This window comes from Geotrypetes seraphini, chromosome 2 (assembly GCF_902459505.1).
Source record: "Geotrypetes seraphini chromosome 2, aGeoSer1.1, whole genome shotgun sequence".
In the NCBI taxonomy this organism is placed as follows: domain Eukaryota; kingdom Metazoa; phylum Chordata; class Amphibia; order Gymnophiona; family Dermophiidae; genus Geotrypetes; species Geotrypetes seraphini.
In genome coordinates this window covers 277930222-277953860 of record NC_047085.1, presented here as the reverse complement: position 1 = coordinate 277953860, position 23639 = coordinate 277930222, and the positions used below count along the sequence as shown (strand labels likewise).

Below are 23639 nucleotides of genomic sequence, written 5' to 3'. Positions count from 1 at the left end.
ACTTTCTCCAGTCGGGATGGACAGTTTGGCCAAACAGTATTACAAAATTTATTCTCCTAAGTTGCCAACTCTCCCACCATCCCATTGTGGTTAGCTTGGAGGTCACCCACTAGTGAGAATACCTGCCTGCTTGTCCTGGGATAAAGCAGTGTTACTTACCGTAACAGTTGTTATCCAGGGACAGCAGGCAGCTATTCTCACATCCCATCCACCTCCCCTGGGTTGGCTTCTCTGCTAGCTATCTGAACTGAGGAGACACGCCCGGTGCATAGGGCGGGAAGGCACTCGCCCATGCGCGGTGTGGGCGACTCGAAACTTCTAAAGTTTCTACAAGCAAGTATGCTTGTGAGACGTCCGCTACTGGGCTCCGTCGGATGACGTCACCCACTAGTGAGAATAGCTGCCTGCTGTTCCTGGATAACAGCTGTTACGGTAAATAACATTGCTTTTTTGACTTGGATGAAAAGTTGGACGAAAATGTGGTATAAAGATGGACGATCAGATTGGCAGGACATAGACAATTTTCGAAAGAAAAAAATTTTGGACGTTTTTTTCAAAAATGTGTCCTAGGCTGTTTTTTTTTACTTTGGATGACTTGCGACTTAGACGAAAACAGACTTTCCCCCCAACAGCACAGACCGGCCTAGCAGCTAAGTATCTGCATGACTACCTCATCTCACCAACCTGCATGCTTTGACAACACTCTCCCCCCCCCCCTGCATGACTTCAGCTTCCCAATTGCATGCCCCAATCGCATGCCCTAGCTAACCTAAACAATTCTTCACTGTCTTACCAGACTAGAGATAACTTAACTAAGAGACAACCCATTCTCACTCTAGCACTGACTCCTCCCAAGCCAACTGAAATCTCAGAAATCTTGTCTACTCCATCATTGGGCCATCCATCCACCAGCCAGACCCATCAACCTCCGATTCTCTCTTACCAGTAACTGCAGAATCAATCTCCCTCAACTCCTTACATCTTCCTCAATTTACCCCAGTTCCACCAATCTACCCCCTCCAATCCCAACCTAACCCTTCACCTCTCTCTACCCAATTCAGCAAGGCCCAACATGCCTAATTTCACAGGAAAACTGCTAACCCTCCTCCTTCTCTATCTACTCAGCATGAGAAACTGGATCACCAGAACCTTAGCATTCGAACCCATCCCCACCTACCTCACTTGGAACAGAACCATCAAACCAGACAAACCACTTCTCCCCTCCAGTATCCTCCATGACTACAAGGAATCAGGTCCATTCCCGATCGCCGTAGTTAACACCACCTGACACTCCTCTAGACCAACGCAAAAAAGAAACAGACTCCTAAAAAATCTACCAAGTACAAAGTCCATCACTCCCCCGGAACACCACACAATTTCGGGTGCCTATCTGAACATTTGCTCGGCTAGAAACAAAGCCCAACTGATCAAGGACTGGCTAGAAGAATCCCACCTCGACATTCTACTCCTTACCGAAACATGGCTAATTTCCGATCAGGACACCATCATCAGAGACCTACTCCCTCTAAACTAAAAAATCATTCCACTATCAAGAAACTTTAGAAGAGGTGGCGGACTAGCCATAATCCTCCGTGACCACTTCCAGTTCCAAATCCTCAATTCCAAACTGACCAACGCCCTGGAAATCCTCTCCTGCAAAATCTCCAAAGCTGACTGTAAAGACAATCTAACCATTACTCTATTCTACCCCCCCCCCCCAGCAAATGGAACCAAGCCAAATAAGATTTCTACGAATTTCTCCTCACAAATTCCGTCGCGGGCACTCACAATCTTCTTGCAGGCGACGTCAATCTACACCTTGAACAGGAAGAGAATTCCAACGTGGCCGATCTCCTCTCCTTCCTAACATCCCTAGGTTTCTCTAAACCACCCCCTACAAAAACCCATAACAAAGGCCATCACCTAGATCTGATCTCTTTCCTCCCCAATACCCCTTCAATCCCCAGCATAAGCCTTAAAGAAGAAAACTGGACCACCACCCCCTGGTCTGACCACCTCCGATGCAATTTCAAATTACACTGGCTTAAAAAAACAAACCAAAAAACAACCAAGAACCATCCACAAAGAAAAAACAATATGGTCTAGAGGCCAACTTAACCCTGAAGAATTCTGGTCCCACTACAACCCAACATCCATCCCAGACCTTGACCCTAATTTCATCTCAAACTGGAACAATTTCAGCAATAAGATCCTAAACGAAATTGCTCCACTGAAACTTTGCAAGAAAAAACACCGCTCCTCTGCTAATTGGTTCGACGCTGACCTACTTGCCCTCAAACGAGAAGTACGCAAACTGGAAAGAACCTTGTGCAAATCAGGCACAAACACTGACAGACACTCCTGGCGAATTAAAGTTACAGAATACAAAAAAATGATTAAAGAAAAGTGCCACAAACACTACTCCCAATCTATTAACACCCCATCCCTGAACACCAATAAACTCTTCAGACTAGTTAACTCCTTATTTGACACCGACCCACATAAAAGCTCCCCCACAGATCTACCACCCTCCCCGACAAATCTAGCCAACTACTTCGCCAACAAAATTCTTAACTTGAAAACAACGCTCGCAACAACTAGCACCTACCCATATATCCACCTATCTTCTCTAGAAAACGATGACTCACCTGCTGAAATGACCTGGTCTCACTTCAAAAACCCAGAATGGAACCTATTTCTCAAGCTATACTCAAAATATTCCAAATCCAACTGCCTACTAGATAACTGCCCTCCATCCATCATGAAAACTGCCCGCCTCCCCTTCAAAGCTGAACTCTTCAACTGGGTCACCCTCTGCTTGTCAACCGGCCACTTCCCACTGGAACTTGGCCACATCCTCGTATCTCCAATAATCAAAAACCCCAAAGAATCTCCCTCTGGAGCCTCCAACTACAGACCCATCGCCAATATTCCTCTTTTCCTTAAAATCATGGAAGGACTTGTCAATTACAATCTCATAGTAACATAGTAACATAGTCATGTCATACCTAGAGAAATTTAACATCCTTCACGACTCCCAGTCTGGATTCCGCACTAACTACAGTACGGAAACCATTCTAGCCTCACTAACCAATCACCTCCTCCAACTATTCTCACTGGGAAACAGCGCACTGTTACTCCAGTTTGACCTCAGCAGTGCCTTCGACCTAGTAGACCATGACATTCTGATTAGTTGCCTCGACTCCATTGACATTTCTGGACAAGTACTAACCTGGCTCACAGGCTTCCTAAAAAACCGAACCTACCAAGTCCATAACGACGGAATCTTCTCCCATACCTGAAGCAACCCCTGCGGAGTTCCCCAAGGCTCCCCCCTATCCCCGTCACTATTCAATATCTACATGGCATCACTGGGACACATGTTATCGAACCGAAACCTGAAATCCTATATTTACACAGATGACATTACAATCATCATACCTATCACCTCACTGTCATATGAGACAGAACAATACATTTCAACTGTCAAGTTTCAAGTTTAATTACATTTGATGAATCGCTTATCACAATATCTAAGCGATGTACAGGTTAAAAACCAGCATGTTGTGGTAATACATATAATTTAATTGGGCTAGACAATAGACAAACGATTTGGACAGACAAGAATAAGTAGGAAAGAGGGGAAAAGTTACAATTATGATATTTGTTGAAATTTACATAAAACGGAAAACACATTAGGTAAAAATGGGGTAGGTAAAGAGGAAATTTGAATGATTGTCCTCACCAGGGTAGAAAACTGGACCACACGCTTCAAACTGAAACTAAACCCAGAAAAAACCAAGTTCTTCCTTGCAAGTCCCAACCACAAACTAACGACCACCACCCTGCAACTCAATGGTTTAACGTATCCAATCAATTCCACTATAAAAATTCTCGGAGTCATCTTGGACCGATGCCTCACTTTGGAAGATCACACCAATACCCAGGTCAAAAAATGCTTTTCCACCCTTTGGAAACTCCGTTCTATCAAACATTACTTTGATTTCCCCACCTTCAGTTTGCTGGTCCAATCCCTAATCCTAAACATCCTGGATTACTATAACATCATATACCTGGGCTCCTACAAGAAAACCATTAAACGACTAAGATTCATCCAGAACACCGCCGTCCGCCTCATCTATGGGCTCAAAAAGTCAGACCACATCAGCCCTTTCTACAGAAAACTTCATTGGCTACCGTTTGAAGCAAGGGTCATCTTCAAATTCGCCTGCCTCTGCTTCAAAACCCTAACCGGCTCAGCCCCGATATACCTGTCACGCCACTTCGTCTTCCCAGGCTCTAACCGTACACGTAATGCCCACCTGTTTGCCTATCCCTCCCCAAAAGGATGCATCCACAAAAGATTCTTCGACAAAATCCTCTCTTTCCAAGCTGGCAAATGGAATGACTGCTTGACCACCCTCATCTCTCTTGCCCCAACTTATCTATCCTTCAGGAAATCTCTCAAATCATACCTCTTTGATAAATTTCTCTAACTCCCGCCCTCCCAACCAAACTACTTATCTCAACCTCACCTCCTTCCCTACCCTTCCTCCCCCTCTTCCCCGGTTATTTTTCCGTTCCCCTTTTTGCACCCCCCTTGCAACAGTTATTGGATCATTTTGTAATTGCCACTGGTTTATACCATACACTTGATAACTAATTCTCTGTACCTTCATTGCATTTGTACAGTTCTCATCTCCTGTAAACTACTCTGAACTGTTTTACTGATATTCTGTAACTTCGCTGTACATGTACAGTCTCTTCCCCTGTAAACCGCTCTGAACTGTTTTGTGGTATTGCGGTATACAAAAATAAAGTTATTATTATTATTATTATTAGACATTCCTTTCGATTATGCCCCTTCACCTATTCCAACTTTTGTATATCTAGAAAATTAATTTAATGAACTCTTACTGTAAGTTTCACTGTAATGCCCACTTTAAAATTGGGGGATAATGTCCATGTGGAGGGTATTTATTTTTTGGTTTTGTTCCAGTAATTCTTATTGAATATTACATCAAAACATACAACAAAACCAGTGCCAACAAGCAGCATTATAATAACATACCCCCTCTTCTACAAAGCTGCACAGCAATGGCCTCAAAGCCCTTTATATCTCTATGGGCTTCAGGGCCATTGCTGCACGGCTTTGTAGAAGAGGGGGGATAACCATATAACCGTACATAAGGTGCATCACTAATAGAGATCCAAAACAAAGGGAGCAAATGCACAACTAAACAGTTTTGCAGAATGTATAAACAGGTTTCCAAATCTTATTAAATTTATCATACTTATTTGTTTTTACAGCTATAACTGATTCATACTTATAAATCAAATAAACTGAGTTCCACCAGAATGGCATACCAACTTTGCTATTATCTTTCCATTCTGTGATAATAGTTTTATCACAGTTGAGATCAGAATATCTAATTTGGCCTGTTTTGATGTAATTGATTACAAAAAATTATGGTAGCATGTGTTAAAAGAGCTACTGGGCTGTATAAAGAGAGGCGTAACCAGTAGAAAAAAGAAGGTGTTGATGCCCCTGTACAGGTCATTGGTGAGGCCCCACTTGGAGTATTGTGTTCAATTTTGAAGACCGTATCTGGCGAAGGACATAAGAAGACTTGAAATGGTCCAGAGGAGAGCAACGAAAAATGATAGGAGGTTTGCGCTAAAAGGCGTATTAGGAGAGACTGAAAGCCCTGACTATGTATACCCTCTAGAGGAAAAGAGGAATAGGGGAGATACGATTCAGACGTTCAAGTACTTGAAAGGTATTAACGTAGAACAAAATCTTTTCCAGAGAAAGGAAAATGGTTAAACCAGAAGGCATAATTTGAGGCTGAGGTGTGATAGCCTCAAGAGCTATGTAAAGAAATTCTTCTTTACAATGGTGGATGCCTGGAATGCGCTGCTGAGAGAGGTAGTGGAGAGGAAAACAGTGACAGAGTTCAAAAAAGTGTCAGATGAACACAGAGGATTTAGAATCAGAAAATAATAGTAAACATTGAAGAACTAAGGCCAGTACTATGCAGACATGCACGGTCTGTGTCTGTGCATGGCTGTTTGGTTGAGGAAGGGCTGGAGAGGGCTTCAGTGGCTGAGATGGTGTAGAGGGGCTGGAGTGAGCTTTGACGGAGAATTCAGTAGTCGGAACCTAAGCACAGTACCGGACAGAGTTTTGGATTCTTGCCCAAAAATATCTAAGAAGAAAAAAAATTAAATTGAATTAGGTTGGGCAGACTAGATGAATCATTCGGGTCTTTATCTGCCGTCATCTACTATGTTACTATATACTATTCCACAACAAAAAAGCACAATTGGCCTGAAGAATGGGGAACAATATTTTCTTTAATTTAGATGACCCAACATGGCCCGTGTTTCCGCCAATAGCTTGTGTCAGGTGTTATTTGAGGAGTGTGGAGCACAGGTGATGGAATAATTTAACTGCATATCAGCAAGATACCAAGGGAAACCCTCTGAAACCAGCCAATCCCAAACAGGCTTTGGACTTTTGGATATACGATTCCAAACTTCAGACCAAAACACTGTCAAGCTTTTACAAGAGAAAACTACAATTAGACAAGGAAGCATTAACTCAATTTTGACAGAATGGAGTCCATAAAGCTTCGTGTGCTAGAAAAAACAATGATTGTAATGTAGTAGCTGATGATAACTACATCTGTTGCAGTGATTCTCAAACCTGTCCTGGGGGACCCAGAGCCTGTCAGGTTTTCAAGATATCCCTAATAAATATTCATGAGCCAGATTTACATGCCTCCTAACTCCATTATATGCAAATCTCATGTATATTCATTAAAAAATACCCAAATATCCAAATAAGAGCTATGTTCATCATTTATTTTTATTTGTTTATAAATCTTTATTCATTTTAAAACATACACAAAGTGCATTAAAAAATACAATTGGTACAATAAAACAGCACTATAACCAAATAGTAATAGAAATATCTTTTTCCCCCCTTCCCCATCCTCCCACCCATTCCGGATGTGTATAATACTCTATTAAAAATGGAAGGCTTATATTATTGATTGGTGGTTACAAAATTTGCTAATGGGCCCCAAATCTCATTAAAGTTGTTACAATTCCTAATTCATACGTTCATATCGATAGAATAAGCACAGGGATTCCCACCAAAAGGTATGATTCAGTCTATCACTATTCTTACAATTTTTTGTGATCATCTGTATAGCAATCCCAGTCATAACCAGAAGTAATCTATTTTTAGCTGTAGAAATTGGAGACTTGGGTTGTAATATAGTTCAGAATAGAACAATATCATATGACATTGGAATGGACGTATCCAGTATCCTAATAACTGTGACCCATATAGACTTCAGAAGCCGAGTATTAAGGGGCAATAGTACAACAGGTGATCCAGTGACCCTATATCAAGATGACATATTGAACTATCTAATTTTTGCAAATGAACAAGGGGCCAAAAAATCCCTTATAACAGAAAAAAACAAGTTTGTCTCATAGATGCTGACGCTGTATATCTCATCCTCCAAGACCAAATCCGTGGCCATTGAGTAGCAGAAATCTCTTGCTTTACCTCAATGCTCCAAATATCCCTTAGGCTCGTTTTTGGTTTCTGATTCAAATATTCCGATATTAATTTATACCACTTGGCGGTCTGATGCCCTAGGAAATCTGTCTGGAAACATAGGCCCGGTAAGCTATACTGATTATTTAAATTTCGCCAATCAGGGAACCCTTTCTGAAAGGCCTGTTCAGCTGCAACCATTTATATGCTTGAGACTTTGTAATACCAAATGATTGTTGCAGTTGTGAAAAATCAAGCAGTTTCCCATTTGATAATACATCATCCAATGTACGTATACCTGCCTGCAGCCAGTGTTTCCAGAGGATGTTAGACTCGCCAATTTGAATCTTGGAGTTCAATCACAAGGACTGACATGTGGATTGTTGCACTGGTACAGGCGTTAGATTGTTAATGAATTTTAATGTTTTCCATGTGGCACAAAGAATACTATTTTTCTTGTAGATTTGGGGCAACTTGATACTCAAAATATGGCATAACCGTAATGGGTTTTTTAACTACAAAATAGAGAGATAACTTTCTTTGTAATCTGTGACAATAATTACTATATACTCATATAATCACAGCTATGATCCAATTAGAAATTTTTCCATTTATAATTGTGCAAAATACATTGTTTAAAATATTTGTGAAGTGCTCAGACCAAGAAACCCATATAATAGTGATGTCACTACAATGAGGTTTACAAGGGGACCATCATCGCCTTCACAAGTCCCCTTCCCTCCCTATATATTAAAGCTTATCTAAAGCCTATCTGGTAAGTACATCCAGCTTGTGGTACTTATCTGAATTGGGGAGGAATTAATGATGTTGACTCTCATTGGTGACTTATTGAAGTAAAAATACAAGTGCTTCAGTAAAATCCTAAAAGTTGTTTTCTTATCTGATTAAATTCCCGTCCCTCCGACCCGGATTTCGTCTCTTCGTCAGGGAGGGACACTAAGAAAAAATCAAACATTCTCACAAACAAACAGTGTGTGTCAGCTTAACTTAACATATTAAATAATAGTGACTTTATAATCTAAACACTATTAAGTTCATAAAGAGCCCTTTAATTAGGTTCTTATAAGCCTCTTAAATTCAAATATTACCAAGTAAAGGCTCGCTGAATACAGGAACAGTCAAAGTGGACGGGCCGTCTGAACCTCTCTACTAAGAGCGCGCTATTTATATTGACTAGCCGGAACTGGTAATGAACCCGACAGCCGGAAGTGGACACAACGTCATATGGTTACTCTCAAAAACTATATTGCTAACCATTCAATATCTAAATTTAAACCCATTGGTTCCAAAGTGTGCCAGTTGTATATCAGACGTTGTTCTTTTTGTATTAGGGATCTTGATATATTACCTTCATTTTTACGTGTTTGAATTAAGACTGTATATTTCAAGTCTTTGAGTGTATGTGACTGCTCGACCCAATGTGAGACCAGGGGGGCGGTTATCCGATTTGTTCTTATATTACTTAGATGTTCTGTAATACGTGTTTTAATTTTACGGATCATTTGGCCGATGTATACTTTTTTACATGGGCATTGTATATAGTATACTACTCCCCTGGAATCACAGTTAGTCCCAGTGTTAAGAAAAAAATTTTTTGTTCCCGAAGGTGGAATATCTACGTGATTAACATCTAGAATATAACTGCACATTCGGCATTTCCAGCAGGGTTTATGAGGTGATTTGACCTCCATTGTTCGATTTTGTTGGTTATGTTTAAGCAATTCACCTAGATTAGAAGCTCGTGAATAGGCAAATTTGGGTAAACTGTGCAATGACGGATGGTATTGTAATATGGCCCAATGTTTTAATATAATGTGTTTTATGGCCGTACTTTTGTTTGTATGGGGCATCACACACACTATATCCTGTTGTTTTTGTTTATTCTGTTCTTTGAGCATTAACCATGGACGGTAGCAGTTTTTAGCTCTTTTCCATGCTCTTTTGACGATTTTCCCAGGATACCCTCTTTGAATGAATTTATTATACATATCATTGGCTTCTTTGTCGAAATCAGATTCCTCCGAACAGATCCTGCGAATCCGAAGGAACTGTCCGGTTGGGATACTATTTCTCAGAGTTTTAGGGTGAAAACTCTGATATTGTAACAAAGTATTACGATCTGATTTCTTCTTGTAAAGAGTGGTGGAGAAATTTTGTTCATGTTTATTAATCAATATATCTAAAAAAGAAATTTGATGCTTGTTGTATGTGTAAGTAAATGCTATATTAGAGTCTTTATGATTTAATTCTTCCATAAAAATTTTTAAAGCTGCTTCTCCACCACTCCAAACAAAAAATATATCATCTATAAAACGTTTCCAACAGGAAACAAAATGAAAAAGAGAAGATGTGTAAACATGTGATTCCTCATACTGGGTCATGTACAGACAAGCTAATGTGGGAGCAACCGTGGCTCCCATTGCTACTCCCTTGATTTGGAGAAAGATCTCATTCTCGAATTTGAAATAGTTATTGTAAATTACTAATTCTGCAAATTTTTTCAACAGATTCTTCTTGGAGAGAGAGTAATTCTGGGAAAATCGTCAAAAGAGCTTGGAAAAGAGCTAAAAACTGCTACCGTCCATGGTTAATGCTCAAAGAACAGAATAAACAAAAACAACAGGATATAGTGTGTGTGATGCCCCATACAAACAAAAGTACGGCCATAAAACACATTATATTAAAACATTGGGCCATATTACAATACCATCCGTCATTGCACAGTTTACCCAAATTTGCCTATTCACGAGCTTCTAATCTAGGTGAATTGCTTAAACATAACCAACAAAATCGAACAATGGAGGTCAAATCACCTCATAAACCCTGCGGGAAATGCCGAATGTGCAGTTATATTCTAGATGTTAATCACGTAGATATTCCACCTTCGGGAACAAAAAAATTTTTTCTTAACACTGGGACTAACTGTGATTCCAGGGGAGTAGTATACTATATACAATGCCCATGTAAAAAAGTATACATCGGCCAAACGATCCGTAAAATTAAAACACGTATTACAGAACATCTAAGTAATATAAGAACAAATCGGATAACCGCCCCCCTGGTCTCACATTGGGTCGAGCAGTCACATACACTCAAAGACTTGAAATATACAGTCTTAATTCAAACACGTAAAAATGAAGGTAATATATCAAGATCCCTAATACAAAAAGAACAACGTCTGATATACAACTGGCGCACTTTGGAACCAATGGGTTTAAATTTAGATATTGAATGGTTAGCAATATAGTTTTTGAGAGTAACCATATGACGTTGTGTCCACTTCCGGCTGTCGGGTTCATTACCAGTTCCGGCTAGTCAATATAAATAGCGCGCTCTTAGTAGAGAGGTTCAGACGGCCCGTCCACTTTGACTGTTCCTGTATTCAGCAAGCCTTTACTTGGTAATATTTGAATTTAAGAGGCTTATAAGAACCTAATTAAAGGGCTCTTTATGAACTTAATAGTGTTTAGATTATAAAGTCACTATTATTTAATATGTTAAGTTAAGCTGACACACACTGTTTGTTTGTTGGAATGTTTGATTTTTTCTTAGTGTCCCTCCCTGACGAAGAGACGAAATCCGGGTCGGAGGGACGGGAATTTAATCAGATAAGAAAACAACTTTTAGGATTTTACTGAAGCACTTGTATTTTTACTTCAATAAGTCACCAATGAGAGTCAACATCATTCATTCCTTCCCAATTCAGATAAGTACCACAAGCTGGATGTACTTACCAGATAGGCTTTAGATAAGCTTTAATATATAGGGAGGGAAGGGGACTTGTGAAGGCGATGATGGTCCCCTTGTAAACCTCATTGTAGTGACATCACTATTATATGGGTTTCTTGGTCTGAGCACTTCACAAATATTTTAAACAATGTATTTTGCACAATTATAAATGGAAAAATTTCTAATTGGATCATAGCTGTGATTATATGAGTATAACCGTAATGGGGACATAAGTTGCCATTCTAAAATCAGCCAAATCAGCCGGAAGATGCTCCAAGACTTCAGGAAGGATCCAGTATATACCCTGACGTAGAATAAATGCTTGATGGTATCTATAAAAATTTGGGAAATTTACCCCACCCGCCACAATTGTTTTTTGCAAAGATGCTAAGGCTATTCTAGCAGTTTTACCTAGCCAAATAAATTTAGTGAGAATTCCATTCAATTTTTTATAAAAGGACCCTTGAAATTAAACCGGCAACATACCCATTTGGTAGCAAACTACAGGCAAAATCATCATTTTAATAGTTTGGACTCTACCCCACCAAGAAAGATGTAATAGGTTCCAATGCTCACACATTTCTTTGACTTTCAGCAATAAAGATTTTTCATTTACTATCATTGTGTCTTCCAATGTTTTTCGAATCATGATATCTAAATATCTTAAAAATATCTATAAAAATTTGGGAAATTTACCCCACCCGCCACAATTGTTTTTTGCAAAGATGCTAAGGCTATTCTAGCAGTTTTACCTAGCCAAATAAATTTAGTGAGAATTCCATTCAATTTTTTATAAAAGGACCCTTGAAATTAAACCGGCAACATACCCATTTGGTAGCAAACTACAGGCAAAATCATCATTTTAATAGTTTGGACTCTACCCCACCAAGAAAGATGTAATAGGTTCCAATGCTCACACATTTCTTTGACTTTCAGCAATAAAGATTTTTCATTTACTATCATTGTGTCTTCCAATGTTTTTTGAATCATGATACCTAAATATTTTATACCCTCTTCCTTCCAAAGGAAGGAACTTTCTTGGTTTCACTCCTACTTTGACAATCGCTTTTCTAGAGTTAACTTTAATAATACCATTTCGGAAAGTTTCTCAGTTCCATATGGAATTCCACAGGGATCTATACTATCTCCTCTTTTATTCAATATTTTTCTTGCTCCCCTCATGACCCTCTGTCAATCCATTGGTTTTACCGTATTCGCATATGCGGACAATATACAATTATTATATTCCCTGGATCCCAACAGTTCTTCTGAAATAGCTAATATTAATTCTAAACTTGAACAGATTCATCATTGGCTCGAAACAAATAAGCTTGCTCTAAATATTGAAAAAACAAATGTCTCGCTATTCCCTTGGAAGGACACTTTTACTCTCGTTGGTCCAATTACTATTAAAGGCATTTCTTTGAAACTTATTCATAAGATCAGGATTCTCGGAGTTATTTTTGATGAAAAACTAACTTATCATGATCATATTAGTCATGTTGTGAAATCTACTTTCTATAGTCTCCGCCAAATACGTTCAATGAAAAAATTTCTTTGTCCAAAATCCTTGAATATATTGATACACTCCTTAGTTATTTCAAAGATTGATTATTGTAATGCCTTATTTAAAGGAAAAGCACAAAAAGAAATTAAACGCTTACAAATTATTCAAAATACCTTGATTAAACTTATTGAAAACGCCAAGAAATTCGATCACGTTACGCCGTTACTTGAGAAAGCACACTGGTTGCCAGTTACATATCGAATAATGTACAAATTAAATTTGCTCACTTTCAAATCAATAATTTTTAAAACTCTGGCTTTTATTTATAAACTTTTAATCCCCTATAATACTTCAAGAGTGTTACGGTCAACTGATCAACATTTATTAGTTGTTCCATCGTTAAAGGTTATTGGTACACGACGTCATTCTATTTTTTCAGTTACGGCTCCTCTAGCCTGGAACGCTTTGCCAATTCATTTAAGAGAAGAAAGAATTTTAGACAAATTCAAGAGCAAACTTAAGGGATTTCTTTTTAAAGATGCTTTTAGTGATTAACTGATTTTTTTTTTTTTTTAACAATTTATATTAAATCTTTTTTACACCTTATATTAAATTTCTTCCCCTTTCCCTAATGTTTTTTAACCTTAATTGTTTCTTTTATATTGAATTGTATTTCTTCCCATAACTTTACCTTTTTGTGATCATGTATGTTCATTGTCCTGTTGTATACGTTTAGTCAAGTTATGTATTTTTATGCTATTTTAATATGTTTAATATTAAGTTGTTCTAATTATGTATGTTTACCCTAACTTTGTAATTTTAGCTGTACATCGCCTAGAACCTGGAATAGGCGATTAATCAAATCTTATAATAAACTTGGAAACTTGGAATGGATCAAATAGTCCTTTTACACAATGCACATTCAAAGGAAGAACTTCCGATTTGCTCCAATTTATTTTGTAACCTGAAAATTTGCCAAATCTATCAATCAATTCCAGTAAATGCGGAATGGTAAATTCAGGATTCTTCAAATGAAGCAAAATATCATCTGCTTAAGCAGAGATTTTATATTCCCAACCTGCATAAGGAATCCCTTGTATCACCTTTGCCTGCTGAATGGCCAACAACAAGGGTTCCAAAACAATATCAAAAAGATAAGGAGATAAGGGACATCCTTGTCTAACTCCCCTTCTCAGACAAAAACACTCTGAGAACTATACAAGGTTTGAATCATTTGAATAAACCCAGATCCCAATCCAAACCAATCCATTGTTTGATACATGAAAGTCCATTCTACACGATCAAAGGCCTTCTCTGCATCCAGGGAAACAGAGAAGGCTGGATCTTCCATCGTTTTTGCTAAATTTAGCATATGAAATGCCTATCTGGTATTATTTGAAGAATGCCTTTGAGCAACAAAACCCGTCTGGTGCATATCGATCATATAAGGGAGAACCTTGACTAGTCTTAGAATCAATAACTTAGCCAGGAGTTTTCCATCTAGATTGATTAAAGAAATAGGCCTGTAGTTTGAAACCAACATGGGATTTTATTTGGCTTCGGCAAAACACTCAGTCTTAAGAGCCCCCCTCCCCCCCCAACAGACAAACAAAGTGTTCCTCGGACTCACCTTGCAACAGAGAGAGATAGAGGGAAAAAAAACACCAAAATTGTTCAAAGTGAAACGTTCTGAACTACATGTGGCTTTCAGCTTAAATCCATAGGCCCTGATTCTACAAAGTGCGTCCCGATTTTAGGCAGCTATAGGCACCCTACAGCTGTCTAATCAGCTAATCGGGATGCACATTTTTTAAAAAATCCTCCCCAGGCAGGCCGCCTATATTGAGGTGTACAGTGTCTGCATCTATAAGACAGACTTGTTTTTTTCTATTACATAGAGCATTCTGGACCCCGGTGCGTTTGCAAAAATTAGATAGCTCTAAGTCTAATAGATGTTGGCACTCATCTTGAAGCTGGAACATTGGCTCATTTATTGTTTATTTGCCCTTTAATATATAATTTTTGGAAATCTATTTGGACTCAAATTAATAATTTACTTGAAAATCCGGTGGCACTTTCATATGATACAATATTATTTGGAACTTCAATGAGGAAAAAAAGTCAAATATCTAATAAAAACAATAAGTTTTTACTCATAATGACAGGAGTTGCTATTCAGCAAATTACGAGGAATTGGAAAAATTATGATAGATTAAGTTATAGTTTTGGGTAGAATTCATTGTGCCATATTTTTAAAATGGAGAAAATAATAGCTATCCAACGAGGAAGTTATAAAAAGTTTATGGATGTCTGGGAGCCATTAACAAATTATTGTAAGGATTAATTATAATTGAGTAATTAATAATTTATTTCTCTCCTTTTGATTATTGAAGTATAAGGGGGGGAGGGGGAGGATTTTATATATATAAAATTATATGATTATATTGGAAGGATAGGAGGGCAAAGTTATAGTTTGATTTCAGTGAATGTATGATTAATAAGTATTATTATAATGTATATGATTGTATAATGAATTACTTGTTGAAAGTTTTAAAATGAATAAAGAAATTTAAAAAAAAACAAGAAGGCGCCTCTGGGAACCTAGGGAGGCCTGCAAAACCTCCTAAGCTCGCCTAAGGGCCTTAGGCGAACCTAGGCGGCCCTACACGTCTCCCAAGTAGAGGAAGAGATGCTTACAATGTAGGCCAGCAAAATGCTGGCCTACATTGTAAGTAGACGCAGCCGCTATACTTATCGCGGCAAGGGATCTCCCTGCCACCTGTCCAATCGCCGGCAGGAGGGTGCCCAACCCCTCGTTCTGTAAGCCGCCCCCCCCTACACTCCCGATCACTGGCAGGAGGGTGCCCAACCCCTCCTGCCGGAACGCCGCCCCCTTGAAACTCTTGATCACCGGCAGGAGGGTGCCCAACCCCTTCTGCCGGAACGCCGCCCACCCGAAACTCTTGATCGCCAGCAGGAGGGTGCCCAACCCCTCCTGCCAGAACGCCCCCCCCGAACTCCTGATCGACAGCAGGAGGGTGTCCAACCCCTTCTGCCAGAAAGCCACACCCCCTCCTGCCCTCCCATATCAACGACCCCCCACGCTACCACCTCCCCAATGACCCCCCTAACTCCCCCCAACTAATCTCCCCCAACTAACCTCTAAAGTGTTGGCCGGCCGGCCGGGTCTTGCTGCCGTCCAGCCGGCAGGCCTGCCCCTTCCCGACTCATCTCCGCTTAGTCTAAGGCCTGATTGGCCCAGGCTCTAGAAGCCTGGACCAATCAGGCCTTAGGCATAGCGGGTCCACCCATCCCCACTAACCCTAAGGCCTGATTGGCCCAGGCGCCTAGAGCAAGAAAGAGCAACTGCTGGGGAGGTGAATAGAGCCTGCCAACTCTGGAGTATGCATTCAGACCCGGGCAGAAGCTTTAGCCCTACACTGTGAGGACTTCTGCCACCCAGAGTGTGTGGCGCAGTGGTTATAGCTACAGCCTCAGCACCCTGAGGTTGTGGGTTCAAACCCATGCTGTTCCTTGTGACCCTGGGCAAGTCACTTAATCCCCCCATTGCCCCAGCTACATTAGATAGATTGTGAGCCCGCTGGGACAGACAGGAAAAAATGCTTGAGTATCTGAATAAATTCATGTAAACCGTTCTGAATTCATAAGAACATAAGCAATGCCTCTGCTGGGTCAGACTTGAGGTCCATCTTGCCCAGCAGTCCGCTCATGCGGCGGCCCAACAGGTCCAGGACCTGAGTAGTAATCCTCTATTTATACCCTTCTATTCCCTTTTCCAGCAGGAAAATGTCCAATCCTCTCTTAAATCCCAGTACTGTATTCTGCCCTATTATATTCCCCTGGGAGAATGGTATAGAAAAGTGAAAAAAAATAAAATAAAATCCCTGCTCAACCCAGCACTGTCTGGGAGCCAGAGACAATGACCTCGCAGGAAGCAGCGGAGTAAAGCCCAGCCCATCGCAAGGGCCCCAGCATGACGCTGGATCTGGACACTGGGGGGGGAGAGAGACAGAAAAGGACCTTGAGGAGGGGTGGGAAACAGACTTGATGACAGGGCAGATGTTGGACTAGAGGGGGTAGAGAGGGGAGGACTCAAAATGTTAGCAGAAGGAAGATAGAGAGAAGGGGAGGCAGAAGAGAGGGGGCAGATGTTGGACTTGGGGGTATATAGAGAGGAGAGAGGGGAGGAGAGAGAGAGGAGAAGAGAGAGAGAGACCTGGAAGAAAGGAGAACAAATGCTGGACATAGGGGGGGGGGTTGTAAGCAGAAGAAAGACAGAGAGAGAGAGAGGCCTGGACCAAAGGGGAAAGATAGGAGGAAGATGCTGGACTATGGGTGGTAGAGACAGAGGGGGAGAGACCCTGAGGAAGAACAAAGAAATGCAAGATCATAACAGATGAGGGAGAGAGAGGGAGACCTGGAACAAAGAAGAACTGACACTGGATCTGGGGAGGGTAAGCAGAGGAAAAAGAGATAGAGACCTGGACCCAAAGAGGATGGGGCTAGATTGTGAAAGAAATGTTGGATGCACAGCCAGAAGGAAGTCCAACCAGAAACTAATTAAATCACCAGACAACAAAGGTAAAAAAAATTATTTTATTAATTTAGTGATCGAAATGTGTCAGTTTTGAGAATTTATACCTGTTTTGTGTATATGAATAATGAAAGGAAAAAAATTGCATTACAATTAGTAGGGGAGGGGGAACAGGGTGCAGAGCCTGGCAAGGAGTGTGGGATTGGGTGCAGAGCCTGACAGGGAGTGAGGGGGGCTGGGTGCAGAGTCTGGTATATGTTAGTACACAATTTGGTTTAGAATGGATTTTTCTTGTTTTCCTACTCTAAATCTAGGGTGCGTCTTATGGTCGGGTGTGTCTTAAGGAGCAAAGAATACGGTATCTAAACATCTCTATCATATCTCTCCCGCTCCCGCCTTTCCTCCAAAGTATACAGATTGAGATCTTTAAGTCTGTCCCCATACGCCTTATCACAAAGACCACACACCATTTTAGTAGACTTTCTCTGAACCATGCAGTTTTATAAAAGCCCTTTTCTGTGAGTAAAACAGATGTGGGAGAAACCTTTACCAAATTACCCTCAAGGAAGTAAAATCAAGAAAGCCAAGATTACATCAATATTGTTCAACCTTAATATGTCTCTGAATACGAACTCTTGATTTTGTTTTGCAGGCCTGGTGTACTAAAGGATCTGAAGACAATGGGTTCAGTATCTCTCTTTATATTCTTCATTACCCTACTGGTTCTGGGTAGACAGGTAGAAAATGAACATTTTCTTCATCAGCTTTGTCCATGTGTTCGGAATGTTTCATTTTTATCACTGCTGTCAGATACCTATACCCACTGTATCATCTCTACCGTAATCTCTCCAACCCTGAAATGTCCTGTCTAAATTAGATTGTAAGCTCTTCTGAGCAGTGACTGTCTATTATATGTTAAATTGTATAGCGCTGCGTACGTCTTTCAGCACTATAGAAATAATAAATAGTAGTATTAGTAGTATGTAAATGAGTGAAGCAGGGTTTCTTGAACATATATCTTTGTGACCCTACACAGCCAGTCACGTTTTCAAGATATCCACAGTACATATAATGAGTCTGTAATATATCTTATGCATATGCATTATGGATATCCTGAAAATCTAGTTTGCTGTCGGATCTCCAGGACAGATTAGAAAAACCCAAACATATTACTTGAGCATAATGGAAAATTAACAAAAAGTCATTCAAATTTATTTCTGTTTAAAAACAATAAAGAAAGGGGAACGAAAAGAAACAAATTAAATGTACCTCTGGAATATTTTTCAGAAGCATCATCCTCCTAATTCTGTAAACATTCCTAAATTTAAGTGCCATATGGGTGCTTAATTTTATAAAATACAAATACTTTTATGGGTAAAAATACACCTAAGCATGTAACTGTTGGCAGAGCACTCAGTGATATTCTGTTATGTAGTTGTGTAAAGCAAGCATTCACTGGGAAAGATCATGGGTGTGGCATAGGCAGAACCAACATTAATAGGCAAAACTTATAGAATACTGTAAGTTAACATGCTTAAGTGCTGCATTTAAGTGTATCCATTTTTATCCCAGGACAAGCAGGCTGCCTATTCTCACATATGAGTGACGTCTCCGACGGAGCCTGGATGCGGAGCCTCGCAAGCAGACTTGTTTGTAGAAACTAGAAGTTTCGAGTCAGCCGCACCACGCATGCGCGAGTGCCTTCCTGCCCAGCGCAGGGCGCGTCTCCTCAGTTCTCAGTTTTCTGCAGAGCCGAGAAGTCCGTCTTTGACTCTCTGCATTTAACTTTGTTACTTCGTGTCTTCTCACACTGCGGTTTGTGTTTATTTTCTTCACGAATCGCTGTGTTCTTTTATTTCTTTTATTTTCTAGTAAAAAAAAAAAAAAATTATTTATTCCAATCGACTGCCGGGGCAGGCTGCTCGGCCACAGCCCATGGGCTTCGACTTTGCGGTGGCTATATTTCCTTCTATGTCCCGGCCAGCAACAGGCGATTTCCCTCAAGGATCCACATCGTTGATGCCTCAAGTGCCTTGGGCCAGACCATCAACCGAAGTCGTGCAAGCGCTGTGCTACTCTTCAACCGCGAGCCCTTAAACGTTGTCGGATTTTAGTGGAGAAGCTTTTCGGGATGGATTCTTCAACAACTCCCTCGACTTCTAAAGTGGCCTCGGTTCCACCTTTGACCGAGGGTCCTCCTGCCTCCACGACTCCAACTTCAAGCATCATCAGACCTTCCTCGTTTGCAGCGGCTCTTTCCTCCACTAACTTGCTGTATCTTCCCCTGCATCCTCAGGTCAGATAGCTCAGCAGAAAGTTCCAGAAGTGGTAATCAAGGTGGCTAAAGACTTCCAAGTCGAAGCACATATCCACTGCCACTTTAGAACCTCCAGCCAAAGCAGGTAGTCCGGTTTCAGACGCGGATCCATCCTTGCTGGCTTCTTTCCAGACTATGTTAGAGAAGCAATTCATTCAGTTCCTCACTAATATGGGACCGAAGCTAGCTACTCTAATCCAGCCTAGGCATTCTGCAGACTCCCGCGAGGTCGAGCCTCTTCCTATTCCTTCGGCTGAAGCTTCACACTCTGTGTAGGGAGCAGAGTCTCTGCAAGTGTCTGGTCTGGCATCTATGCACTCGAAGCAAGGAGCAGATTCTTTGCATGTATCTCGACAGGAATCCTCACACTCCATACAAAGAGCAGAGTCTTTGGGAGTGCTTCGAGATTCCTCCACCAAGCCTCGACATACATTGTCTCGATCTACAGCTTCTAGCCCTATCCATTCCCTGGTAGCAACGTCTGCTTCCATCTCCGGGGCAAAGTCTCCTTGATCCTCAAGATCTGCTTCCAACCACCACTCTCGTCGTCGATCGAGGCCTTCCTCGAGGCATACCTCCAGGCATAGCTCTTCTTCCAAGAAGCGTCCTTCTTCAACTAAGCCTCGATCTACACCTTCTAACTCTACTAGACCACCGACTCCTCGATTGAGGTCTCCGCTTCCAGACCTCGAGGATTCAGCAGTTTCTATTGCTTCGTCCAAGTCTCCTTATTCTTTTGATGCCTATTTTCCTGCCGAAGCTTCATCTTCGACCAAGGCTGCCTCAACGTCCTCGAGTCTCTCTCGAGGCAAGGCATTAACAGATTAATTATCTTTCTCTTCTTTTCTTCGTCAGATGGCTGCAGACCTGGACCTTCAATTGGATGCTGGTTCTAAATACCTCAATCTCCTGCAGAGTCACTTAAGCTTCCTCTTCACAAGCTTTTGGCAGACTTTTACACAATGCCTGGAGACTCTTTATGCTATTCCTGCTGTCCCAGGCAAGTTGGACTCCAGGTATAAAACTCTACATTGCAAAGGATTTGAGAGTTCACAGTTATCTCACCAGTCCCTGCTTGTGGAGTCCTCCTTGAAAAGATCCCATCCTTCCAAGGTTTACGCTACTGTTCCTCCTGGAAGGGAAGGGAAAACCATGGACGTCGCCTCTCCAAAATGCCATGATGTCCTCCAAAGTCCTCAATTACAATTTTCATTTTGTCACTTATTTCAAGTTCCTCATTGATCTCCTTCCAAAATTTCTCAGCTATTTAGATACTCAAAAGCACTTCGAGTTTCAAGAAGTCATAGCTACTCTGTCACAACTCAGATTACATATACACAGTCTTCTTATGATGCCTTCGAGTTGTCCACCAGGGCCAAAAAAAAAAACAAAACCTCAGGAATTTGGTTTAGGCTAGGGAAATCATTATAGTTATTACAATAGGAAGGTATCACATTAATCTGCAATTATGAATTTACTACTGATTCTATTGATCTACTTAACAACCGGTTGCATCAAGGACACTAATGCACTCTATCCACAACTACAAATTGTCCACTACCCCGAAGAACCTATCAGGCTTCTAACTAACCAGCAGGAAGATAGAGAAAATCTTATTAATGTAATTACTAGCAGAGGAAGACACCAACATACTCTCAAAAAAAAGGACAAGGGAAATAAAACCTGTCAGAACCACCACCACCACATCTGCCAGACCTATCTCACCCACTTCTGTCTCTTGCGCATACCTTAACACCAGATCCGTAAGAAACAAAGCTTTTTTAATCAAAGATTGGATCATCAGCAAGCAAATAGCCTGTCTTTTTCTAACAGAAACATGGTTAATGTCTGAAGAAGATCCAATAATAAATGACAGAGGTGATAAGACAGAGTACAATTCTGGGGTTCAAAAAGGGACTGGATGACTTCCTGGAAGCGAAGGGGATTACAGGGTACAGATAGAGGTTTACCTTAAAGGACATTGAGCGAATAGGATATGGATATTTTAGGTTAGGTAGGGAACACTTTCAGGTCATGGACCTGGGGGGCCGCCGCGGGAGCGGACTGCTGGGCACGATGGACCCCTGGTCTGACCCAGCAGAGGCAATGCTTATGTTCTTATGACCTTCTACCAGATAGCTACAAAATTCTCATGCTAAATCGGGATGGCAAAAAAGGGGGAGGTTTAGCTGTTGTTTCTAAAGAAGGATTTGAACTCGAACTATTGGATTCCAAAATGTCCAATCAATTAGAAATACTGGCATGCAAAATTAGCAACAAAGAACTAGAAGAATCCCTTTCTTGCATACTATTTTATGTCCCACCGAAAAGCTGGACAAAAGCCAGAGAGGACTTCTACGAATTTGTTCTACATAATTCAATTGCTCCTTCATATAATATTATCGGAGGAGACATAAACTTACACTTAGATGATGAAGGCAACCCAGAAGCAAAGGATTTTAAAAACTTCCTATCTTTGCTTAATTATAACCTCCCTCCAACCACACAAACACATGAAAAAGGCCATCATTTAGATGTAGTAGCTATGTCCACAAAGGAGACTCTTGACCCTTCCATCTCTCTACCGGAGGGCACCTGGCATCATGAGATCTGGTCTGATCATTTCACTTACTATTTTACCCTATCCTGGTCTCATCTAAATTCTAAAACACAATCAAAGACAAAAAAAGAATATCTCTCAAGGGGCCATATCAACCCAGAGAAATATTGGTCTCAATATGAACTACAAGCAGAAATAGAAGAAGGAGCTGATTTCTGGGATCACTTGTTGAAAACGAGCACAATCATCCTAAACAATATTGCCCCTAAACGTAATATTAAACGCCGCCCAAATAATCATAATAAATGGTTTGACGCTGAACTTTTGAAAATGAAAAATGAAACAAGTAGTTAAGACGCCTTGAAAGGATCTGGAAAAAATCGGGTAGACTGTCAGATCGGAACCTCTAGAGATCCAACATAAAAAGTTACAAACAATTGATAAAAGATAAACGCAAGGCATTCTACTCATCCAAAATTGACCCATCCAATACTACCCTGACAAGAACCAATACAAAAGAATTGTTCAACTTGGTTACACATTTATTTGATACCACTCACCACACTCAATCCATGTTACCTTCAGCAAACGACCTAGCACAACACTTCGACTCAAAAATTAAAAACCTAAGTAATAACTGCCCAGCAAATGACATACATGAACACCAAATAGTTAACAGATAAGGAAATGAAATACCAGTGGATATGATCTGGAGCTCCTTTCAAAGCTTAGAATGGGATAACTATATCAAAGTATACAACAAATATACAAAATCATACTGCGTCCTGGACTCCTGTCCCCCAGAAATTATGAAATCAGCCCCATTAGACTTTAAACTAACATTGTTGAATTATTTGTCTGAAAATCTAAAAAACAGAAAATTCCCTATGAATAATGGTCACATTATAATAACCCCTATTCCAAAAAATCATAAAGAATCACCAGCATCAGTAACTAACTACAGACCAGTAGCTTCCATCCCATTGTTTGTAAAAATCATGGGAGGATTAGTGCACACCCAACTGATGGATTATCTTGACCAATTCTCTCTTCTACATGAAATGCAATCAGGTTTCAGACCTTCATTTAGCACTGAGACAGTAATCGCAGCCATATTAGATAACTTACGCTTCTTGTTTAGTAGAGGCCTCAATGCCCTGATTATGCAATTCGATATGAGTTCCGCCTTTGACTTAGTAGACCATGAGAAATTGTTACAATGCTTAGATGACATTGGTATCAGAGGAGAGGTGCTAGACTGGTTCCGAGGCTTCCTTATATCCCGCACCTATCAAGTTCGTTTTGATTGCAATCTCTCGGACACCTGGAGTAACCCATCTGGTGTCCCACAGGGGTCCCCACTGTCCCCACTGCTTT

At 40.6% G+C, this 23639-nt stretch overlaps 1 protein-coding gene across 3 annotated transcripts in view; it reads left to right on the top strand.

Moving 5' to 3' along the window:
* ADCY2 (adenylate cyclase 2) overlaps nt 1-23639 on the top strand; it is a 1055565-nt gene that overhangs the window by 762457 nt on the left and 269469 nt on the right. For all 3 annotated transcript variants that reach the window (XM_033929720.1, XM_033929718.1, XM_033929719.1), the window contains one exon: nt 18038-18122. In XM_033929720.1, coding sequence (XP_033785611.1) covers nt 18038-18122 — 85 coding nt within the window. The remainder of the gene's footprint in view (nt 1-18037; nt 18123-23639) is intronic.